Source organism: Oppia nitens, unplaced genomic scaffold (assembly GCF_028296485.1).
Source record: "Oppia nitens isolate AA-2021 unplaced genomic scaffold, nextdenovo-longstitch-racon4-pilon3 scaffold18_pilon_pilon_pilon, whole genome shotgun sequence".
Taxonomy (NCBI): domain Eukaryota; kingdom Metazoa; phylum Arthropoda; class Arachnida; order Sarcoptiformes; family Oppiidae; genus Oppia; species Oppia nitens.
In genome coordinates, this window is record NW_026533197.1 from 1,927,603 (window position 1) to 1,952,300 (window position 24,698).

Consider the following 24,698-nt stretch of genomic DNA (forward strand, 5'->3'; position numbering starts at 1 on the left):
AAGCAAAGTTATTTCCGTTAAATATATACGATATATACATAAATTTTTATACTCTAATTCTCATATAAATTAACATTTTCTTAGTTTTGTTAATAAGACTAATTGATTATTAAATATAAATAAAGTATATTCAAAATGTTTTATAATAATTTAAAGTTAAAAAATGAAAATAAATAATTTATACAATTTGTTATTTAGTTACACAATTTAGTGCAAAGTGTATATTTTATCTCAAGTGTTGAGAACCAAAATATAATATTCAGTTGAATACATGAATTTACATTCAATCGTTACGCAAACAAATCTCAAATAATTTTAGACATCTTTTGTTAAATTAAAAATAATAATATTTGACAAAATAGACATATTTTTTTAACAGCTATTAACAAAATAAAAATAACTATTATTATTGAATTAATAATTAATAAATACATAAGTTATTAAAAAAAAATTTTACATTATAACGTATATATATATAATTTGTTTTTCGTTTTTTAAATTATTAATTTAATTTAAAGTTTTGTTGATTTTATAATTTCTTATAATTTAAATTTTATATATGATATGACTGAACAATAAAAACTAAATATTTTAAATTTGGTTAAAATAAAATCTATTCTGAAATAATATAAGTTTATTCATCTATTATTTTCCGATAGTAGCAAAGGACTTGTCATAAAATAAAATAAATAATATTGTTATGGATTGTAATATATTGTATTTTTGACAGAATTGACAGAAAATTAATCTTTTGTTACCATTTTGTGTATTATTTCATCAAAACGATATATTGAACAATACAGTGAAAAATTACATTATTTTTATTATAGTATATTTTAATTATGTTTATGTAATTATAAGAAGTCATTGCAACTTAATTTTTATATACAGCCAACAAAACAACTATTATATAGTAATAAAAATACTAATAATTCAAAAACCTTTGACCAATTTTTATGCCATTTGGTTTAAAATATAGATTAACTCAATCGATTTATAAATCATAAAAAATATTTTATCAACAATTTTTAGTTACTTTTAGAAACTAATTTTAGTTAAAATTTTTAAATTATTATTAAGTAAATTACTTTTATTTGTTAAAATATGTTTAATTACTTTTAGATAGTTTACGCACAAGATTTAATTTAGCTAAAGTATAAACTAAAAGAATGTAAGTTTTACTATAAAATGTAAACACAAAAAATTTAAATAAATTTGAATTATGCTTTTTTGTTAAAATTAATAAAATTATTTTGTAATTTTTAGATATAACAAAACATTAATAATAAAATTTTTATGTTAATGAATCAAGTTTGATATTTTTATAAAATAAATAGTCTCGTTATTCTATCTTAAAATATACATAAGTTTGACTAAAATTAATATATAAAATTAATTGCATTATTTTACTATAATATTTTTTATGATTTATAAAATTAGGGATAGCTGTATGTTAAATATAATGTTATTATTACTGTAGTATATAATCCAAAAACTTTATTTATTTTTAAATTATGAGTAAAAATGTGTTTCTATATTATAGAATCTATAATTTATATAACTTTTATGCAGTATAAACATTAGTTCAATTTAGTTTAGTGTTTATGCATAATATAATAAATTATATTAAAATCAATTAAATAAGTTTCGATATAAATGTTAAAATACTTATCGATAAATTAGTTTTTGTTGCAATTATATTAATTTATTTTAAATAAATATGCACAATAAAAAATAAGTTTTCAATAAAATAAAACAAATTTATTTGATTAATTTAATATTTAAAATACCATTATATTTCTAATATATTTAATTAACAAATTACTATATATGTGAGTTTATGTAAATATATTTATTAAATTAATAATTAAAATTATATTCTCTGTAAAGTATATTTATAAATAGATTATATTTTATAACTCATTCAATGTTAAGTTATATCAATTGTCTTATATCTAAAAAATTAAATAATAGAAACAATTAATAATATCAAATTATTATGTGGGGCTTGAATCTAATTATTTAACATTTAATTATTTAATATTTATAATAGATGTGTAAATTTTATATTTCACTGTTTAGAGAAAGCACAATCATTTTAATAACAATATAATAATTATATATATATATTAACAATAAAATGAGAAGACAATCAAGTATTTATAATAAGTATAAATAAAAATTATTTGAATATATAATCCTAAATATATCTTACTGTATATATATTGATATTAGTTATACAAATAATAGAAATTGTTTGATATAATGCATTATAGAAAGCATTAGTTAAAGAGTTGAAAAAAGCCCCGATTTTAATAACTTCTACTTTAATAATAATAATCATGTAATTGTTTATATGATGTTTAAAGTAATTTACATAATGAATGTGTATTACATAATTAATGTTACGATGAATTTTAATTAAAACAAAAAAAAACAATAAGTTTTGATCAGCATTTGGATAGTTGTCTTGCAATACAACATATAAAATGAAGAGCAACTAAAATAAAAGGAAAATTTCCAAATAATAAGTGATTTCCCAAAACATGAATGAATGCAATAATAATTGGATGATAGCTGTGTTAAGCCTATGTTAGAGCTCCATATCTTTTGTCTCGTCATCTGAGAAGTCACTCATTGTTGACTCACTGCTATCAGACTCGTCTTCTTCACCTCTCAGAGCATCTTCTGTGGCGTACTTCTTGACGTACTCTAACAAACCATAAAATGTTATTATATATAATCAAACAATAAGTCATTTATTTGAGTACAAACCTTGTACTTTGCGTTTATATTCTTCTGGTTTATGCAAATACATGGCGGCCGCGTCCCCGTTGAGCGGATCAATTGGGTTCGGGTAAGTCAGCAATTGAGGTAAAAATGATTCAAAGATATTCGACAAGTCATATAATGCAGTCCACGCCTGATTGATGACATCCAGACATACAGTTCCTGAACTGATATAAACATATAAAACACCGATTAATTAAATTAATTAACAACTCAATGAAATAGTCAATGTCTATGGCATACACTTCATCGATGTTTGGATGATATATCTTATTCATAAATCCAATTGATGGTGACTTGAATGGGTATTTTTCGGGTAAATCGACCCTAACTTTCCAAACTCCGCCTTCATATGAAGCTAATGGTTGTACAAGAAATCAAATTAATTGAAGACAATTAATGAGACCACTATTGATGGTCAAACTCACTTCCTTTTGGTCCATAAAATTTGACGCAAAACTCGTTAAGACCGCCCAAAATGGTCACCTCGTGCTTGGATTCAATGCTAGTCATTATGAWTGTATAAAACAATTAGCAATAACAACAAAATATAATATTTGATTACAATTATAGTGAAAACACAATTCAAGGATAACTCATATATCATAAGTAATACATGTATTACTCAATACATCATATGATTGGTAATAATGTCTTCAATATATTGTCTAATAATATGTTGTGACTTACAGTTTGAGTACATCTGTGTCCATCCGACGCTTTCCAGCTGATGGTGAAGACATGGCTAAGACTAAGACTATTTAGACACTTGAGACCAATTTGACGCACAATTACAACAACAATGGATACAAAACAACAACAACACAGTTATGACTGTATAGTTAGGTCTATAGACTATAGACTACTATAGTATAGACTAATGTTATTTAACGTCAAGTGTGCTCTTCATTGGCTTTATTGCTAGTATTGGACACAATTGACATCAATTGATCACTAAATATGCAAATCAGTGACCACTTTGTATGGACGCACTCACACACAATGGCACCCGAAGTGTTGTACGTATGGTTAGGCGTCAAACCAGTCTTTGGGTGCTTTGATTGGTTGCCAAACAGCATCTGTGCGCTCAGTCAGTGACGACCAACACTACCAATACTACCACCCATTCAACACTCAGCTGTTCAACACAACAACAAACAAACATTACATACCTTTAACACTATATACAGTACAGTATAAGTCAATCATTTATTACAGTATTACACTACAGTACAGTACAGTATAACAAATATCAAAATATTATAACATTATTATCTCTACAATACATATCAATAAATAGTAAAATTCAAATATCAATCATTTATTAGAAACTAAGTCTTGTGCCAAATACAGACTAAATTCATTTGTGTGCAACCAATGAGGTAATGAAGATCACCACTTATAACACAAGTGTTAATAATAACGGGCTTTTTGTCGTCAATAATGCATTTATTATCTTTTATAATGTTTTCAATTGCTGGCCATTCAATAACACGATCAGCTCTTATCAATTCATTGGCCTCACAATACTCTTTCAATCGGTTAGTCTTATATATCCAAATCTGACCATTAGGTCCTCCGCTCACTAATAGATCTTTTTGTGCCGATAGGTATATATAAGGATAATATCCATCAAATGATTTAAGCTTTGCTTTTGTTATTTTAGATAAAGTTATAGTTTTCATATCTTTACCGGATTTATCATTTTTATTAATCTCTTGAGTAACTCTTTTGAGGTCAATAATGGTAATCATTTTTGACAAATAGATTCTTATGGCAATAATGTCATCATATATAGGAATAGATGTCAATCCATCGATCAAATATTTTGTCTTCAGTTGTGTTACCATTGACTTTGGTTGACAGTTCTTAAGCAAAGACAAATCAGTTGAATTCGACCAAAAGTATAGTCCTTTGAAACCCGAAGCCAACAATAGTTGGTATTTATGAGAGTAACACAAACTCAACAGATTGTCGTTGATATCAATTGTTGTCAACAAATGTGATCTTTTGGTGTTTTCTGGACTAGAAATTCGCCACATTTTTATAGTCTTATCGTAAGAGGCACTGAACAGTATATCAGATGAAATGAAGTTCAATGAATTGATTTGATCTAAATATAAATCAATAATTTTTATTATATTTAATTTACTGATATTTATTTTCATTACAGTAGTCATTATATATAATTTGTTAGAAATGAACCAAAATTATAATACCGGTACTTATTATTATTATCAAATCAATGCTTAAACTGATTTTAATAATTTATATTAAAATAAATTTTAGTTGTATTACCGGTAATTGATTTCATTATTATATAAATATGTCAAACGACTAAATATCAAACTTTATGATAAAATACAAGTTCTTTAATAAAATTATAATATATTGTATATACAGTAATAAATTAATATATAATTATTGTTTAGATATACAGTATTTTACAAATCAAAGTTCATCTACAGTAAGCACAAATTACAAAGCACAAAAAAACAAAAAAAGCACAAGCACAAAAAGTTCATAAGCACAAATAGTACCAGGGAACTAATGCAAACCACAAATAGTACCAGGGAACTAATGCAAACCACAAATAGTACCAGGGAACTAATGCAAACCACAAATAGTACCAGAGAACTAATGCAAACCACAAATTGTATCAGGGAACTAATGCATGGTGGGGATGGGTTTGGGGCAAATAATTTTCTACTGGCTGTCTATAATCTACATTTGTTCCAAAAATTAAATCAATAAATAAATTATAATAACAATCACTAATTCGTGTATTAATCAGTTTAATACATATGTTGACACCATTGGTCTTAACAATAATTTAACTTACGGTAAATCATACACTAATTTATTAGAATCAATGTATTTCTGTTACCGTAAGTGTAAAACCAGTTAGTTATGAGTTAGTTATAGTTTATTAACTGTAAGTTTCTAAGAATTTTATCGTAAATTTCTGTTCATCTCAAGACAAATATCATATCATTGTTGAGATATTAATCCGGAAACAGATAAACATAAATATGTAAAATACTATATATTGTGACATTTGTTGAACTAAACAATACATACCTGAATGTGAGTCAAACTTTTCATAGCAATGAAATCCATGAAAATTTGTGACCAAAAGGATGTGTTTTTTCCCTCCGACCGCCAAAACCATCACTTCTTCCTTATTTTTAACGCTAACTGAAGTACACGCGAGTGAAACGAAATCTTCATTGACATTGTCATCAATATATCGGGCAATGACTGACTTTTCGTTGTTTTCAATAGATTTCTTGCAATCAATAATACAGACCATATTTGCACCACAAGTGGCCACAAATCTGTTGTCTTCAAACTCAGTTATCTTTGCAATGAATGTTGCGCTCCATATATTTGTTGAGTTATCAAATGGATCTGTTTTGAGACAAATAGGTCTCTTATAACTACATTATCACAAATTATCAAATATAATACCATTCTTTCTGCAGTGACATCTGATAAACAGTTTTGGTGAGTAATTAAGTTGTGGATCAATGTCTTGATCATTGTTTGTGGTCATCATTGTATCAATTAGTAGTCATTCATATGTTGACAATATTCTTGTGTCTTATAATCCATCAAATGATAGCAATGTGTCTATCAATCAATCAATTAGTTTATCAATTAGTCTATCAATGGTTCGCGCATTCAATTCAATCAATAATTCACGTGATTTACAGCTTAACTAAACATTTACATCAAATCAAACACACAGTCATTGAAGTCAATCATACATTACGTTGTTTATTGATATGTATTATACCTGTATATGTAAACCCTAAACATGACGTAAATGCAGTTATTGTCACAATTTATTAGTATTAATAATACTGTACTGTATTTCATACGTTATAATCGTGTAGTTATTTGAGCGCCAATTGATTGATAAGTTTCTGTATTGTATTTATCATTCAATTATTAATATATTTAATTGATTGCATTTTTTGATGATTATTCAATTAGATAGCAATTGATTGTATTATTGGTAAGTGTTTTCAGATAGAGTTTGTTTCCATATATTCATTACAACAATACTAACATTGAATTCAAATATGATATTATAAATGATTGATTGATTGATTGATTAATTAATCAATTGTTTGAAACATATTATAACATATCATATAATATATGATATGATATATAACTGCAATGGATAACAATGAGAGATCAAATAGCAGATCATTAGATCCGCAGATTAAGGCAATGATTGAATGTAAGAGATTAGAGGCTATTGAAAGACGTAACAAACGTATGGCCGTTGAAAACAATGAAATGATATCAAAGACAAATGACAAGACTATTGTCAACACATTGACCACAAAGCCATCGACCAGTGCTTTGACTAACATTAAGATGAAACCAATTGTCACATCTGTTACCAATAGCTGTAACAACAATAAGAAACCCGTATTAATGTCATCAATGAAATTAGTATCGACTAAACGCTTTGAAATTGATATCTCTTATAATAAACAAGTGATTGAAATCTTTAGAAAAATCAATTCACGCGATTGGAATCCAACAACAAAACTATGGACTTTTGATATCAATGATTACAAAAATATTATGAATAAATTGCAATCAATTGATTCAGTGGACATCCAATTCACTGATGCGGTTCCTGAAAGAGTGATGACAGCTCTAATTGAAGCTAAAAATCGACCAAAAGAAGACATAGATCTCAATGAAAGACTTGGACCCAAACTAATGCAAAGGCTATACGAGTATCAAATTGAAGGCATCTTATTTGGCATCAGAACAGGTGGTCGATGTCTTATAGCTGATGATATGGGTTTAGGAAAGACATTACAAGCTATATGTATAGCTCAATGGTTTCGTCGAGACTGGCCATTGCTTATAGTATGTCCGGCATCTCTAAGATATCAATGGCGAGACTCACTTATTGAATGGTTGCCAAACTTAGATGAGAGTAATGTTTTTATCGTTATAAAAGAAAAAGAGTTATCAAAATCAATGATTACTATTATAAGCTATGATTTGATGGCAAGAATGAAAAATCAATTTAGTATTGAATACAATCAGATATATAATATGGTTATTCTGGATGAAAGTCATTATATCAAGACTGATGGTGCCGTCAGAACCGAATCGGTCACACAATTGTCTAAAGCTGTGAATAGGATTATTTTGTTAACCGGAACTCCTGCCCTTTCCCGACCTATGGGTATAATTTGTTTAATATTTAATATTTACAATAACTTTATATTGAATTTTTATTGTATCAATAGAGTTGTTCACACAAATCAAGTTAATTAATGCTAAACTGTTTTCAAGTAAACACGAGTTTGGTATTCGCTATTGTGATGGAAAGTTGAAGCAATTTTTCCAAAGAGGCAAATGGGGTAAAACTAAACAGATTTGGGACTATAAGGGCGCCAAAAATCTCGATGAACTCAAAATTCTTTTAGAGGGAACTATTCTTGTCAGACGACTTAAGACTCAAGTTTTGACTCAATTAACTAAAAAGACTCGCGAAATGGTTTGTTAACAATAATCTTAATATACTGTATATAATTGAAAAATAAAGTAAAAAATATTTTTATTTTTAAGATTCTGCTAAAAATAGATCACATGACTGATAAAGAGAAAACAAAATTATCTAATTATTCAAAAGTTGCGAATATAAGCAGTTCTAAAACAAACAATACAACTCTATTTGAGTGGTATATGGACAGTGCAATTGCCAAACTGGAACCAGTCTGCAGATATTTGGAACAACTATTGACTCTTGACATTAAGTTTTTATGTTTTTGTCACCACAAGATTATGATGGATGGTATACAAGAAATGTTGGCTCAAAAGCGCATTAATCACATTCGTATCGATGGTTCGACTTCTGCTTTTGATAGACAAGAGGCCTGTAAGCAGTTCCAAGAAGTATTAAAATGTAGAGTAGCTCTTCTCAGTATCACTGCTTGTGCTACGGGTCTTAATTTGACCTCTGCTTCAGTCGTTGTTTTTGCAGAAATCTTTTGGAATCCAGGAATACTATCTCAGGTTTTTTAATTAATTTAAAGTTTATTATTTAAAATATACTAATTTTTTAATTATCTGTAAATACTATTTATTTAGGCTGAGGATCGCATTCATCGAATCGGTCAACAAAATAATGTTAAAATATACTATTTGGTCGCTAAAAATACAATCGATGATATGGTTTGGCCAATGATTAGCAAAAAACTTGAAGTTCTTAATAAAGCGGGTCTCAGTAAAGATAACTTTGATAGCGCTTCCACTGTTATCGATGCAAAAGAGGCGGAACAACATTTGATTACAGACTTCTTTGAATCTCTCGATGAAAACGAAATGAATGATTTTCTCAGCGATAACTTTAAAGATTAATTTATTATAAATAGATTGTAATTTATAATAATTCACTTATTTGAGTGAAATATTTTTTTAAAAATTGTAAATTTGAATTTATGTTTGTTATAATGAATATATGTTTTTATTATTTATATATTTGAAAATACATGAAAATAATTAAATTGTTACAAATTTACTGTTAGTTTATAGGAATTTTAGTGAAACCTCAGAATCGATGCTTAAATGTTTGTTTATTTCAAGTAGAAATATGTCTCAAAGATCTATCACTTCGTATTTTAAAACAAATCAAATTATTAAACGAAAGTTATCCGAAACTAATGATAATACCGATGATGGAGCCAATCATATGGTAATCGAAGATATGTAATATTTTTTATTTTTCAAAACATTTCTATTTAATAAAAGACGAAACAGCAAAAGATAGCCAAAGAAGCTGATGGCAAACAGTCGATATTAAGTCTAACAAAATGTGATATAAGGGATATTATTATCAAACAGTCAGTGGTTACCCCCGCACTGTCCACTAATATCGGTCACACTTGGTTTAGAGCACTTAAACCTGAATTCTCGAAAGACTATTTTATTAAAGTAAATCATTTTTATATTTTCATATAATAATTATTATTATATATTTTATATTTGTTTTAAAGTTAAGTCAGTTTTTAGAATTGGAACGAAAGAGAGAAACGATTTATCCATCTATTGATGAGGTTTTCTCGTGGACAACAATGACTGATATATCTCAAGTAATATATCAATTGATGACTAAAATTTAATAAATAATATCTAATTTATTTGTATAGACTAAAGTTGTGATATTAGGACAGGACCCATATCACGGACCAAATCAAGCTCATGGTTTGCAAAATTTATTACCGGTTCTGTAATTTATATACATATCAATTCTACACTTTTAGGTTTAGCATTTAGTGTGAGAAAAGGTGTTCCCCCACCTCCCAGGTATTTTTACTTATGATTTATTTGTAATTTAAAAATATGAATATTTTGCAATTATTGTAAATATAGTTTGAAAAATATGTTTAAAGAAATTGAAAATGATATACAAGTCTTCAATAAACCCAAACACGGAGACCTGACTGGTTGGGCCAAACAGGGTTTGACATACTTTTATGATTTAAAAATTTCAATTATATAGTAATTACAATAAATTTAATTAAAGGTGTATTACTTCTCAATGCGTGTCTTACTGTAAGAGCTCACAAAGCAAACTCTCACTCAGAAAAAGGTTGGGAAAAATTGACTGACGCTGTCATCAAATGGTTAGATGAAAATCAATCATCACTTGTCTTCATTTTATGGGGTTCTTATGCACACAAAAAGGGAAACTTTATTAATAAGGTTTTAATTTTAATTCAATAATACGACAAATAATAGTTTAATGATTTAAATATTAATTAATTTAGAAAAAACATTTAGTTCTTCAGACGGTTCATCCGAGTCCTCTGTCAGCTCACAGAGGATTCTTCGGTTGCAAACATTTCTCACAAACCAATGATTACTTGAAAAACAATTCAAAAAAACCAATCGATTGGAATTATTTGCCATAAAATAATTGTTTCATTTAAAAATATTTAAAAAAAACTTTTGAATTTAAAACATTGTTTTATAATGAAGGGATGGAGCGGTCAAAACATTATGTTAAAGATATTTTATTAATGGTTCAACTTTTAGTTATTATCATTGTTTTTAATATATAATTGATAAACATTTGTTATTTGAATCACATTTATTGAAAATTGTATTTTTACAGTATTTCAATTAACATATTTATAATACTGTATTGAATTCAATTATTAATTTTCTGCATATTTTGAATGTTTAACTCAAGTTAAAACATAAGCATTTAATTGGTTTGAAATTTAACAAATAAGTTACTGTAATTAATAGTTAACATGTTTGTTTTATAATTTAATGATTTTAACATATTATAATTATATTTTGATAACAACTTTTAAATAAAGGCCACCATTTGATTATTAATAAAAATAAATTTAAATTATTGTAATTTAAAATAAGAAACAAATCTTAATTATTGATTGATTAATTTGATTAGTTAGTCATTATTAATATTATTTTACCAAATAGTAAACAGTATAACATTATTACCGTAAGCTTCAATAAAAAAGAGAAGTATTTCAATAATAATCATTTTAATGAAATACCTGTACTTAATATTTATGTTCAATCTTTTAAAACATTTAATTGAAAATCAGTTCTAAAATATAATAAAAATTGTTTTTAACGAAATAAATATAAATAATGTATTTGAAATACTATCTCATTTTATATTTAAGCTTAGATATTATATATTTAATAAATATTGTTAACAATTACACTATTTATCGTATATGTATTCATAAATATGTCTAATATAGAGTATATTGATTACAATTAACATATCAACAAATTCGTTGAATAAATCATTAATTTTGATAAATATTTGTGTTTGAAATAAATATATATATCTGAAGTTATGTACCATTATATATTGTTTATCATAAAATTAACCATTTATTATATTTATTTAATATCCAAAAATCATTTAAAATTATTGCCTCAAATAATAATGTTTTGATTGTATCGCTTAATATTGACACTAAACTTGACTTTGCTATAAACTACCTATAATTATAATTATTAAGAATATATGATATAATTTACAATTAAACATAATTATATAATTTGAAATAGAAATAATATACATTAAATACTATAATAATTTATAAAAATGCACTACTATTTGACAATATAAATAGTACTAAGTTTTACTTGTATATTAAATTTAGTAAATTTTTATATAATAATTAGTACTGGTTAATTTTTAAAAGGTTTTATCATGATAATATAGATTAAATAATACATGTATAGTAATTAACAATTTATAAATCATAAGATACATACATACAGTTTTTATTTATTAATTTAATATTTGCAAAGTAAATAACACCTATTATATTGAATAATTTATTCTATATATTGTATATACACTTAATTTATATACTGTATAAAGCATGTATATTTAATTATGCTTAATTATAATTGAATATAATAATTAAATTTAGTTTATCATTATTTTAAGTGTCATCATACTGCTTAATTGTAATCAACATTTTAATGCATTTATAATACTCTAATGTACAGTACCTAATTGGTATATTGCTTATATTAAAACATCATTTTAATAATTTAACAAATATTATCACTAAATAATACTGATATCACTGTTGATATTTAATATGAAATACATAACTAAAAAATAATTAAATATAACAACTTAAGATATTTTATAGATAATTGTTTAATTTAGTAGAAATCATAATTAGCACAAACTTTTAATAATGCGGTCAATACCTCACATATCACCGAAAATACCTGCAAAAGTCTTCCTTAGATTTTTCATAGTGTCCTCGCCTTCATCTCCTTTAGTCTCTTCATCTTTGGTTTGCGAACTTCTTCTGAAAAGTGTTGGTCTGTTTTGGTTTTGTGATACATTTTGTTGATTATCTGAACCCGATATTGCATTGGAAGTGGCATTTCCTGTAGACTGACCGGCAAATGGATTACTCAAACTAACTCCAGAAGTCATATTCATGTCATTCTTTTCTTTAGAATCAGTTCGTTGTGTTTGTGATGTTGTTTGTGGAGGTAATGGCTGTGATGGTTGTGATGGTTGTCGTTGTGGTAATGGCTGTGTCCTCATTGGAGGCGCATTCATTGCCGGCTGATTTTGTGCGACCATCTTATTAACATTTGACACATTTGTTGGTAACTTAATTATAATAATTATTTTTTAACAGATATTCATTATTTAAATGACAATAAATTTCAAACCTGTTGTGTTGATTGAGTTTGTGGTAATTCAGTTGATTGTTCATCACTTGTAATACTCGCACGTTTACTAAAATTCATAAAATCAATTTTAATTAATAATAAAAATTTAATAAAATAATAATTTCTACCCAATAGCTGGTCTACAAAAGTATTGCATTCTCTGCACAACCAAATCAGCGATGGCTCGTCTGTCATCTTCTTGAGATTCGCCCAGAAGTGTCATTGCAGATCCCGTCACCTAATTTTTTTTAATCATTCAATACTTTTAGAGATTTTTTATTATTTATAGCAAACCTCAATGATATGTTCCTTTCCATCTTTGCCAACAATCAATTCAATTGCAAAGATGTCAAGTCCTCCAAAAGCATCTGAGACTTCATCCATCCATTTCTTGTATCTTTCATTAACATTAATTTGCTCTAAAACAGCGGATCCAACATTTGCTTTCCAGTTACCAGAGATTGATTTACGTCTATATTTATAAAAATGAGATAAAATTAAAATAATATTATTTAGTAGTAGTAGTAGTAGTAGTAGTAGTAGTAGTAGTAGTAGTAGTAGTAGTAGTAGTAGTAATAATAATAATAATAATAATAATAATAATTTACGCAAAAGCTTTAAAATTGGTGCCAATTTTTTGTATGTGAATATCACATTTGGCGTCAATGAATGGTTCAACGGTGCAGTAGTTGGTAGTGATGGCCACAATACTGGCCAAGTCGTTAAACTCCTGCATATTTTCCACTTTCATCTTTCCCTGACCTGAATGAGACGGACCTATCTTCACAACACATGGAAAACGAGTCGTTGACGACTAAATCATATAATAGACAATATTATAAAAAAAAATGTTTAACAAATATATTTATAAAATTAAATGTTTAACCATTTCTCGATGATTTGGATAAAATGTTTGTTCAATTAATGGAAAGTTTTCTTTTCCTAAATTCCGTTGAATTTCAATTAGACGAGAAAACTATAGAATAAATTAAAAAATAATAATATATATTTGTATTTAATTAATTTATGTTTATTATAAATTATTAAATAATATTGTAATAATAAAAAATATGATAATAAATTTAACTTACAACCCATGGCCTGTCTTGAAAATTATATGCTTTAAACAAAATAATAAAATTGATTATATTATATACTGTATATAGAAATCAGTATAATTATTATTTTGTATATATGAGTAAAACCTTGATTAGGGTTTGGCAATGTTTTGACATTTCCAACCGCGAGTCCCAATAAGATATCCCTATAATCTTCACGAACATCACGAATGTGTTGACGAATTAGCACAAAGTCTGGTCGGAATGAGCTGTTGATCGATATATTGAATATCAAATATAATACATTCATTAATTGAAAGACCAATTTATCTATAAATGGTTGATCCCCACATACCGGGCCACTTTAGAACCACTTCTATCGAAACCAATTATACTAACAACAGTTCCCGATAATGAATTTGCAGCTAATGTTAGGTCACGAAATTCTGACTGTTGTGTATATTCATATAATTTACAAATAAACACATTTTTATTTTTATTATTATAAGTAATGATATAATTAGTAGAAATATATATTATTAACAGCAAAAACCTGTTCAACTTTTATATCCCACTCTCCTTGTAATCGTTTTCCTCTAAAATATTTTGACCTTTAAATAACAAAACCATATATTCTGAATAAATATAAAAAATTAATTTGTATGGAGTAAGTACTGACCAATCAGTTTGGTTGTCATCAATTACCAGTAAAATTTTTTGTCTATCTTTATTGGTGGCAGTCCTAGCAATTTGTTGGACAGTTGAGGTTACACTACCTGTCAATGATGTCGCTCTTGAAAGAAATGACGAGACACCTGAATGATGTGGTGATGTCGGAGCACTGGTTGTATTACTGCCCCGAAAATTAAGTGACAAATCAGATGACTGTGACACTGAATTAGGCGGAACTTGGTTTGCATCAGTTCTGGACTGTGATCCAGACATTTGGTTTTCATTTTCCTAATTTCAAAATTTATATAATCATATTTCATATAAAACTATAGATTGTTTTTAAATGTCTACCAATTCATCTTCAAAACCTTCGCCCGAGAGGTCTCCAGAAGAGAATCGTCTCTTAAGGAAATTAGTAGTCGAGGCGAAGCTCTGGCGAAACGTTGAGAAAGAAATTTTGAAAGAAGTGGTCGACTACTTGTTTGACAAATAATTTGGTTCAATCTCTGGGATTGTTGTTTATTATATACAACTGATCTAATGATTTCTTTTTTACTATAAATATACTCAAAATATTTTTTTTAATTATTCAAATATATATTATTATAATATAAATATTAATCCCAAAGACATCAAAACAGACATTTTGTTTGTATCACTAGTCATTGCTATGTATATTATGGCAAAGCTTTATTGATTCCCATCAAAGACTTGCGTATTACTAGTTTTTTAGATAATTATATCAAATAGATTTGTTGTGGACATTGTTATCAAAATATATAATAGTAACTTACAATCATTTTTAATAATTTAATATAAAGATACTTACTTTTTATTTATTACTTATATGGTATGCTTATCTTCTCAATTTAATATATTTTTACAAATACTACTAAATTACTATTTAATAATTTTTATTATATTATCTATTGATAATCTAATTATTTTAAACTACTGTAGTAATATTATTAAAACTATTAAATATATTGATAGCAAACAATTATATTATTGTACAATGTATATTATTGTATTTACAATGAAATTAATAATATAATTTTAGAATTTATATATTTTATAAATAATATATTTTAGTAATAATATTTAAACATTAATACTACAGAATATAATATTATAAACATTTTATTATTAATGGATATTTTAATGACTAAATAAATTCAGATCTGTGTTCTATTTGTGATGTGTTGTATTTAACACATAAATTATATAATGATGTTAAACAATGTTTACTATACTATTGATAATTTAATCTTTTATTATTAATATAATTTAATAAATACTAATCTATTTTGCTTTTTATTTATTTTTTATTAAATGTTGATAAAAATAAATATTAATTTTTTATATCATAAATAATTCAAACTTATAAAAATTTACAATTAATAATAAAATTATAGTACATTATATATTTTTATTAATACAGTATCATTTTATTTAAATATACAGTATATAAATGTAAAATAAAAGCACTGAATAATAAGCATTACTTTCTACTAAAACTTTTAATTTAAAAATTTTACTAAAAACTAATGAAATTTTTTTAACACTTTTTTGCAAATTTATATTAACAAAATTACAATAATTATTGTAAAATTTAGTATATATTAATGTTATATTGAAAATATCATTGGAAATATAATATTGCACTTAATTTTATACTATTACTAATATGTTTGTATCTTACTAATGATTAATCAATTAGCGGATTTATAACATTTATATTAAAAATTAATAAAATTGTTTACTATAAAGTAATTTTATTTATCTTAGATTTTCTTCTATTAATTCATGTTATAAATATTATAATAATGAAAATATTTATGTCTACAGCAAATTAATAATAATACACATTATGTAGGGTCTCTTGTAGACTACTCTAATAACGTGCTTTAATTTTATCAATAATATGATAAAGAGATTAACAAGGTTTCATGTGATAGCTTTACTTGACTTAAAATATCAATTAGCATATTATTTGTCTAAAATATTGTGAATTTAATGAATATAAAATGTGATAAAATTATGGGAAAAATAAAAAAAAGTGAATCATAATTCATAAGTCAATTGATTTCTATCATTCAATCATTGAATAAGGTTTAGTGATTTGCTTTAAAATAAACTGAAACAATGAGTTTGAAGAAACCAGAAGAATATTCACTTCTAAATATAGTTAGTGGTTATCGAGTAATTCAACAAAAGGGTGAACGACGACTCGGACCACCAATTAATTGCACAGATATTACTAAACCCGAAAAAGGATGTGAAATATATATCGGAGGACTTCCTCGAGATTTATTTGAAGACGAGTTATTTCCATTTTTATCATCAATTGGCACTATATATCAGATACGATTAAAAGTGCACTTTAGTGGCCTTACGAGAGGATATGCTTTCGCCACTTATACAAAGCCAAGTGATGCTATCCGTGCCGTTCAAGTACTTAACAGAAGAGAAATTAGACCAAACCATCCAATAGGTGTTCAGTTAAGTTTCGATAACAATCGGCTTTTTATCGGTAATCTTCCACAATATGTGACTCAAAAGCACGTAATTGAAGAGTTGTCACATAAAACACAAGGATTGGTGGATGTGGTGGTTCGGCACCGGAATAACAACTCGACAGGAATGTCATCTCTTGGTTTCGCATTTGTTACATATCAATCTCATTGGTATATACTATATACAGTACTTTAATTATTAATATTTTTATTATATATTTATATACTGTGTGTATATGTATGTGTTAATCGTTTAATTTTACTTTAAAGGCACGCATCGATGGCCAGAAGGGTTTTATTGCCAGGTATTTTGATTTTAATTTTAAATTTCAATTAACATATTTTATTTTAGATTTAAAATCGGGAAAACTACATATGTTTGGCACACAAGTGATGGTGAATTGGGCGATACCTACTATACCTAATATACACACATAAATTTATTTTGTTTAACTTTTATATGATGGTTGGAAAGATCGTCTGAGTAAAATAATAATAATTAGACAATAATCTATGACAAGTAAATTGTATTAATTGTTTGTTGAAGTGAAACTGCATTTTGTTAATTATTTGCTGTATTTCTATTATAAAAATTATATAATTTTAAGTTATATGGTTTGTTTATAACGTCTTTCTATATAGCAATTAATATTTTTGACTTAAAGACATGATTTAGATACCTTGTAATGCAATGAGAACCCACCTGTTTTCCAACTTATTTTCAAACCATTTATTATTTAAAAGTAGTTATGACCACAAAAACAATATTTCATTGCCTTAACCTTCAATTTATTTTAAGTGCATAACATGTTTTATATTGATTGACATTATATTTTAAAGCAATTTACCTATTATTTTATACTATATGTAACAAATATTACTGTTATCTTATATTTACTAATAAACTGTAATTTATTAAATAAAACTAATTTTTAAGTGTAAAATTTGAATATTTAGATTTTTAATAGATATTTAACATAAATACTTAATGTTAAGTTTGTAATTCATATAAACTAAATTTAACATAAAATTTTTGACAATATTTTATTATTATAAAATTAAAAAATATAAGCTCATAAAGACATAAGAATATTGATGTCAAATAGTAAATAATGTTTATATATAATTGCTCAGGGCAATTGTTTTATGGCACACATCATATCATAAATATAGTATAGTTTGGTTGTTAAAAACAACATTATATAGTATACAGTAAACCATAGATATTGCATTAAACAGATAAGTATTTGATTTTATAAGTTTGTTGAGCACAGGTGTTTCAGTGCTAATGTTTCTCAATTTTTTAAACTCAATCCCTCGACTCACGAAAAACTAAAAACTATTCAATTTTAATGGTTTTTTAAGTTCAACTCACTTTCAAATAAGTAAAGCCATGTATGTTATACTCTGTAAAACTACTGTATATATCTAATACACCAACAAATCGAGGGTAGTATAGAGTAGTGAAAGCTACCAGTGCTACAGTACAGTAGTCTTTCACTTAGTCTTTGTCTATGGTTTTGCATTTTAATTCATATGGAAATGAATTTCATGAGAACTTTCAAAAAATGTTTGTGAAAATAGTGCCACTAATTATGCATTCATTTTAATTTATTTTTGTTATTCTAAATTCAATAAAAATTTTCTTCCAATTGTCAGTTAGTGTGTAATACTGTGTATATATAAATAATTATATTTATAAAAATTATAATAATATAATATTATTAATATTGTTGTAAACTTAAAGCTAACTTTAGGTAAAAAATGTTTTCTCAAAAAAATCTAAGTCATGAGTAGTTTGATGGGTCATTGATAAGTGTCTGACACCCAACAACCCACCCATCAAAAAGAGAAGCCACGAAAAAGTAATTATAAAATCAACTACTGGTATATAACATACTGTATATTATGGACATACAGGCAAAGCCACGCGCCTAACATTTTATATGCATTACTCTTAAAGTATATTCAATTTACTACAGTATATATTGTGTGTTGTTTTGCTTTAAAACTGGTACACAAACAGAATTAGTGATTAAGCTATTATTGAAATAAATATAATATAAATAATATCATAAAAATAAAATGCAATCAAATATTTGAAAATACTCTTCAATTAAATAAATAATTAATTGTAAAGTAATTGTATAGTAAAAATGACAATCTTATATTAAGTATAATCTATCCAAATAATATTAAAACAATTTGTTTACCAGTGTTGGCAGAGACAAAGTGTATTTATAATACAAAGCGTATTATACAGACTGTATACAGTATAATACAATGTAAATTACATGACAATATTGGCTTACAAAAAGTTTTTAGCGCTACTTAGTAACAAAAATACTAAGATTCACAAACAAACACATGTTTTGTAATAATAGTTACTTTTTATTTTGAAAAAATTTGAAATTAGCTATTCAATTTAATTCTGGTATTGAAATATATTAATTAAATAATTAATATTATTTTTTAATAGTTTTAGAAAACAACGATTCTAATAACGATATTGAAATTATGTAATAATAATAATCTTAATAAAAAATAAATATTTTATCATTGTTAATATATTTTTTCTATAATTGTAAAATACATCCAGTACATTGTATTTTACTGTATTTTACAAAGTCAAAATTGAAAACCTTGTATTTTTCCAACCCTGATGTTTTCATAAATTCATATTTTTGCATATATTGTACATTGCTTTATATAAATAAATTTAACATATGTTTACTCCGTTTATTTAAATGAATAATTTTAAAACAAATGATATAAAATAATTATCTATATAATAATAAATTGATGATAAATAATGTAAATAATGTAATAAATAAATAATATATGTTGTGTTTGAATATATTTCCAATGAATTAAAAGTTTTATATTAGTAACACTAATTTTGTTAAACTAATATAAGTTAAACACTTTATATACAAATTGTAAAGTAATATTGTAGGTATCGATAATAGTGTGACATCACAAGTAGGATTCCCAAATGTACAAAAAAACGAAAACTTTATTTAAGTACTGTATATATATATATAGTTTTTTATTAAAATAAAACAAAAATATAATAAATTAAAAAACTAAAATATAAATAGAAATTTAATAAGCAAAATTCTAATTATGTGAAATTAAGTAATATAAAATACAATAAGATAACTTAACATTTAAAATCAATTATTAAAAATTATAATTAAAAAATTTGCAAATTTTTAAATTACAAACAAATCAAAGTAAAAAATATTCTAAAAATATAATAAAAAACAATTGAATAATTAAAAAAATTATTTGTTAAAACATATTTATTAAACCAACCAAATAATTTGTTAGTTGAAACTAATATTAAAGATAATATAAAAATTCATATATTTATTTTATAATATTAAGTGACAGTATGTTACTTTTTTTGTAAAACAAATAGTAATTATCTTTAAATTGTTTTGACTAATGCATTACAAAAAAGTAATATTTGTTGCAAATGTTAGTAATGTTGAAGATTTGTGGTCTGTATGTTATGTTATGGGAATATTTAATATACATATAAATAAATAGTGTAATAAAATAGCAAACCTGGGAACAGGAGAACAACCATAACTAACAAACATAACTGCATTCTTAAGGGAGCAATAGGTGAGACATTACAACATATAAATGGTAACAAATATTTTACAGATAAGCAATGTTTTGTCATTTATTACTATTCAACGGAATTCCAATTGGCATCTATCGGGTGGGGCTCTGGGGCTCCGGGACTACACAACCACTCTATCAACTTTAGACTCATTTCTAACAAAAGACTATTCAATGCATACATTCATTTCATTTGTCTCTTCATTTTATGGCTTGAAAAAAGAATTTCTTCAGTAATGAAAAATAAATTGATTTTTTGTACAAATAATTAAAATTTAAGTTTTAATCAGTTTTGTAAATGTAATTAAATTATTTAATTCTGTAAAAATAACATTAAATTAAATATAAATATATGTGATTCATAAAAATTGAAAAATTAATATTCATTTTTAATTTTATAATATGTTTAATTTTGATATCTATAATATTTTATAATACTCTAATACAATACCAAAACTATAGTTATTGATATAATAAAATATATATTTTTTTATCTAAATTATAAAAAAACAGTATATTATATAAATACAGTAATTATTATACAGTATATTACAATATTACTAATTTATTCATATATTGTGTTTGTTGAATGACTTGATGTCAATACTATTGTTTCAAACTTTCAAAAGTGTAATCAATTAAAATTATTTAGTGTTAATCCATAACATATAGTAATTCTCATAAAAATTATCAGATGACAAGTCCTGTAATAACGATATTAAATTAATAATATTGATTTATAATATTATTTATATTACTTTATATTATTTACTGCAAAATTAATGTAACAAATATTGAAACATAAACATCAAATTAAAAAAAACAATAAAATTGATAATTTGATAAATTAATAGGAGAAAAATTATAATTTTGAATAGCAAATTTTAAAATACTAAATTATTAATAAGAAGTTTTAAATTATTGAAAAAGTATAATAAATACAATTTAGAATTTTAGTTAAAGTTAACATTAATTTTCATAAAACCACACCTAATAACACTTATTTTAAGTCAAAATACATAAAAATAGATAATTAATTAGTACTTTTCAATGAATGATTAAAATATATGCCAAATATATTAAAGTATATTAGTAATTTGTGTAATTTTTATGATTATAAACATGTTTTATGTAAAATAAAAATTATAATTTAGAAATCATACAAAATAAATCAATTGTTTAAATTTAAGTAAAAATATTAAATGACATTATTTAGAAATTAAATTTAATATTGCCATAAAGTTTCAATAAATATTAGCTGATATTTAAAAATATTATAGTGAAAAAAAATATGATAATCATTATAAATAAAATTGTTATTTTGAAGTGCAAGTTAGATATAATTGAATATGAGATATGATTATTGAATTTTGTAAATTGATAAACTAAATTTATTATAATAATTAAATAAAAAATATTAATTTTTTATGCAACCAAAGCTATTTGTATTATTTATCATATTAACTACAATGGCTATTATTACATATATACTATATAATAAATAAAATATATGATTATATAATTAACATAAATTGTACGCAAAATCCCATTGAGATTTGATAGAAGTAGTGGAGTTGATTCAGTGCAACCTCACTATATATTCCCTAAACTCCCTCTCCTTACATGTTATATGGTATTAATGTACTCAAAATTTACAGTATTTGCTGATCTCTTATTTATTAGATTATGTTTAAGTCATGCATCACTTAATTTATTTTACTACTAATTTGATTTTATAATTTATATGCTATTAATATTTATTAAAATTTTAAGTTTAAAAAATATCATAACGACTAAAAGTGTCATTATTAGAGACATAAAAATATGTGGTGAATATTTCAAAAAATTTTAATATGTGCTCAAAATAATCGAAATATATTTAATTTTTTAAACATTCAATTATTAATAATTAATTTTAATACCTTGTTTGACTTAAAATACCCATAATTTAGTTTATAAAATTAATTTTATAATATTAATATTTTAAAAATTATATGTTTCATCATTTAATTCATTTCATTTTTTATGACATAATGTTTGAATTCATTTCAAGTCGTTTTCTTAGACATTTTTTGCAGATATTTACTAATTTACTAATTTAGTATAAAATCAATTTTTTTAAATTATATATATGTGTCTATTTTCAAATAATGTGAAAATGTGTGTGTTTTGAAAATTTGTCGGATCGTTATTATGTGATTTAGATTGATATTGATATTGTGATTTGAAAATTAAACTTTGTATTTAATTTATTTTGATTCTGCCATTTAATAAATATAATATATAGAAAATAGATAGTCTTAAACAACGGCAATGCTATTAAATACAATTATCCGGTAAACAATGTTTGATTTAAAAGTGATCAAGGGCAAATTTGTAGATAATTTTAATCTAAATAAGATTGTAATTGGTCATTTTTAATTAATTTTATGATTGGTCAGCTACACTTAATTATTTAGTATGCATTTAGTATTATAATAATTTACATTTGACTGTTTAAAAAATAAAAATTGATTAATTACTATATTATTTATATTAAAATTATCTATAATTTTGCCCTTGGTCACTTTTAAATCCAATGTAATGTTGACCGGATAAGTCTAATTAATAGCATCGCCGCTGTTTAAGACTCTTTTCTCTATGAATGCATACTATGTAAAAACGGGTCATACAAATCATAGATTGATTGAAACTCTCTTAAAAAATAAGGTTTACATAATTGATTTAATTCAAAATTGTTTTATTATAATTAAATTAAAATCAGTATATTTTAGACATATACGTAATATAGTATATTGTGTTTTAGAAATGCTGTAATACAGTATAAAGTAATAATTGATATAATTAACAATTAATTTAATCAAATGTGTTTTTAAACATTTATAGAAAAGTTATAAAATATAAGAAAGTTGTGTTCAGTAGTTATATAGTAATGTAATTCATGTGACATAAGGGCAACACCTGAACGGCTAGACTTAGTCAGACTAATCAATTCAAGTGAACATTGAGTCTATTTAATTGAAAATCAAATGCTAAGGAATTTTGATGTTTTTGGTGAATGCGTTACGAATTAAAATTATGTTTAAAAATACTTAAAACATATGACTATAGTTTATATCATTTATAAAATTTTGTTGAATATATCGACCAATGTTTAAGAGATCGCGCGTTCTTTGGATTCCTAATTGTATTGCTTTAGACTATAGATTTGTATAATAACTCCTATTATAACTATACTGTACTGAACTAATGTTAAACAATATACTGTATATACACCATACTATGCAATGGTATAGTATTATACTGTATATTGTTTAACCGGAGGGTATCTCATCTCACTTGACTTCAATATCTAAAATGTAGTTTAAGTCAAGGCTTTAGTGGCATCAATAGACCACTCCTTTAGCAAATGGGCTATATTTTAATACTTACTTTCATTTTTAAAAGAGTTTAGAAAATTATTAATTTATTTATTATTTTGTGTCATTATATAACTGATTAACTTTTCATTTTATTTTCGTTTAAATTTATTTTTTAGATTTTATTTTTACGATTACATTCAATAAATTTTGGATAATATTTGCTATTTTGATGTATTTTATAGGAGGAGCTAACAAACAGTTAACAAACTTTTGATTCATGAGTCGATGCATACGATATATTAAATACACTAAACGTTGCTTTACTTCACATTTGTTTTCTTTTGCTTCTCATTTATAATTAAAAGTTTATATTAAAGAAAACTATTTTAAAACAAACTTAAAATAACCTGTTTTTATAACTATATATA

General features: G+C 24.5%; 6 protein-coding genes across 6 annotated transcripts; 3 read left to right on the forward strand and 3 right to left on the reverse strand.

Moving 5' to 3' along the window:
• Window positions 1-2,168: 2,168 nt before the first annotated feature.
• LOC128965978 (ubiquitin-conjugating enzyme E2 H) lies at window positions 2,169-3,949 on the reverse strand. Its single transcript, XM_054312773.1, has 5 exons — window positions 3,481-3,949; window positions 3,219-3,295; window positions 3,034-3,148; window positions 2,776-2,957; window positions 2,169-2,712 (listed from the first exon to the last, which is right to left on the reverse strand). The coding sequence occupies exons 1-5, from the start codon at window positions 3,531-3,533 to the stop codon at window positions 2,594-2,596; spliced, it is 546 nt and encodes a 181-aa protein (XP_054168748.1). The 5' UTR covers window positions 3,534-3,949; the 3' UTR covers window positions 2,169-2,593.
• Window positions 3,950-4,032: 83 nt separating this feature from the next.
• On the reverse strand, window positions 4,033-6,546 carry LOC128965977 (leucine-rich repeat and WD repeat-containing protein 1-like). Its single transcript, XM_054312772.1, has 3 exons — window positions 6,262-6,546; window positions 5,872-6,201; window positions 4,033-4,903 (listed from the first exon to the last, which is right to left on the reverse strand). Exons 1-3 carry the CDS (start codon window positions 6,347-6,349, stop codon window positions 4,122-4,124), a joined length of 1,200 nt encoding a protein of 399 aa, XP_054168747.1. The 5' UTR covers window positions 6,350-6,546; the 3' UTR covers window positions 4,033-4,121.
• Window positions 6,547-6,896: 350 nt separating this feature from the next.
• Window positions 6,897-9,192, forward strand: LOC128965911 (SWI/SNF-related matrix-associated actin-dependent regulator of chromatin subfamily A-like protein 1). Its single transcript, XM_054312687.1, has 4 exons — window positions 6,897-8,014; window positions 8,079-8,329; window positions 8,401-8,847; window positions 8,923-9,192. Exons 1-4 carry the CDS (start codon window positions 6,979-6,981, stop codon window positions 9,190-9,192), a joined length of 2,004 nt encoding a protein of 667 aa, XP_054168662.1. The 5' UTR covers window positions 6,897-6,978.
• A 194-nt stretch (window positions 9,193-9,386) lies between these two features.
• On the forward strand, window positions 9,387-10,818 carry LOC128965984 (uracil-DNA glycosylase-like). The gene is made up of 8 exons (XM_054312779.1): window positions 9,387-9,526; window positions 9,583-9,765; window positions 9,828-9,923; window positions 9,981-10,035; window positions 10,095-10,137; window positions 10,204-10,292; window positions 10,358-10,536; window positions 10,602-10,818. Exons 1-8 carry the CDS (start codon window positions 9,392-9,394, stop codon window positions 10,743-10,745), a joined length of 924 nt encoding a protein of 307 aa, XP_054168754.1. The 5' UTR covers window positions 9,387-9,391; the 3' UTR covers window positions 10,746-10,818.
• A 1,732-nt stretch (window positions 10,819-12,550) lies between these two features.
• Window positions 12,551-15,272, reverse strand: LOC128965681 (synapsin-like). The gene is made up of 12 exons (XM_054312424.1): window positions 15,111-15,272; window positions 14,767-15,047; window positions 14,641-14,698; window positions 14,443-14,537; window positions 14,235-14,356; window positions 14,121-14,149; window positions 13,916-14,005; window positions 13,638-13,843; window positions 13,324-13,501; window positions 13,158-13,267; window positions 13,030-13,096; window positions 12,551-12,967 (listed from the first exon to the last, which is right to left on the reverse strand). Exons 2-12 carry the CDS (start codon window positions 15,030-15,032, stop codon window positions 12,551-12,553), a joined length of 1,638 nt encoding a protein of 545 aa, XP_054168399.1. The 5' UTR covers window positions 15,033-15,047; window positions 15,111-15,272.
• A 1,408-nt stretch (window positions 15,273-16,680) lies between these two features.
• Window positions 16,681-17,889, forward strand: LOC128965760 (RNA-binding protein 47-like). Its single transcript, XM_054312524.1, has 3 exons — window positions 16,681-17,446; window positions 17,546-17,580; window positions 17,628-17,889. Exons 1-3 carry the CDS (start codon window positions 16,905-16,907, stop codon window positions 17,711-17,713), a joined length of 663 nt encoding a protein of 220 aa, XP_054168499.1. The 5' UTR covers window positions 16,681-16,904; the 3' UTR covers window positions 17,714-17,889.
• Window positions 17,890-24,698: the final 6,809 nt, after the last annotated feature.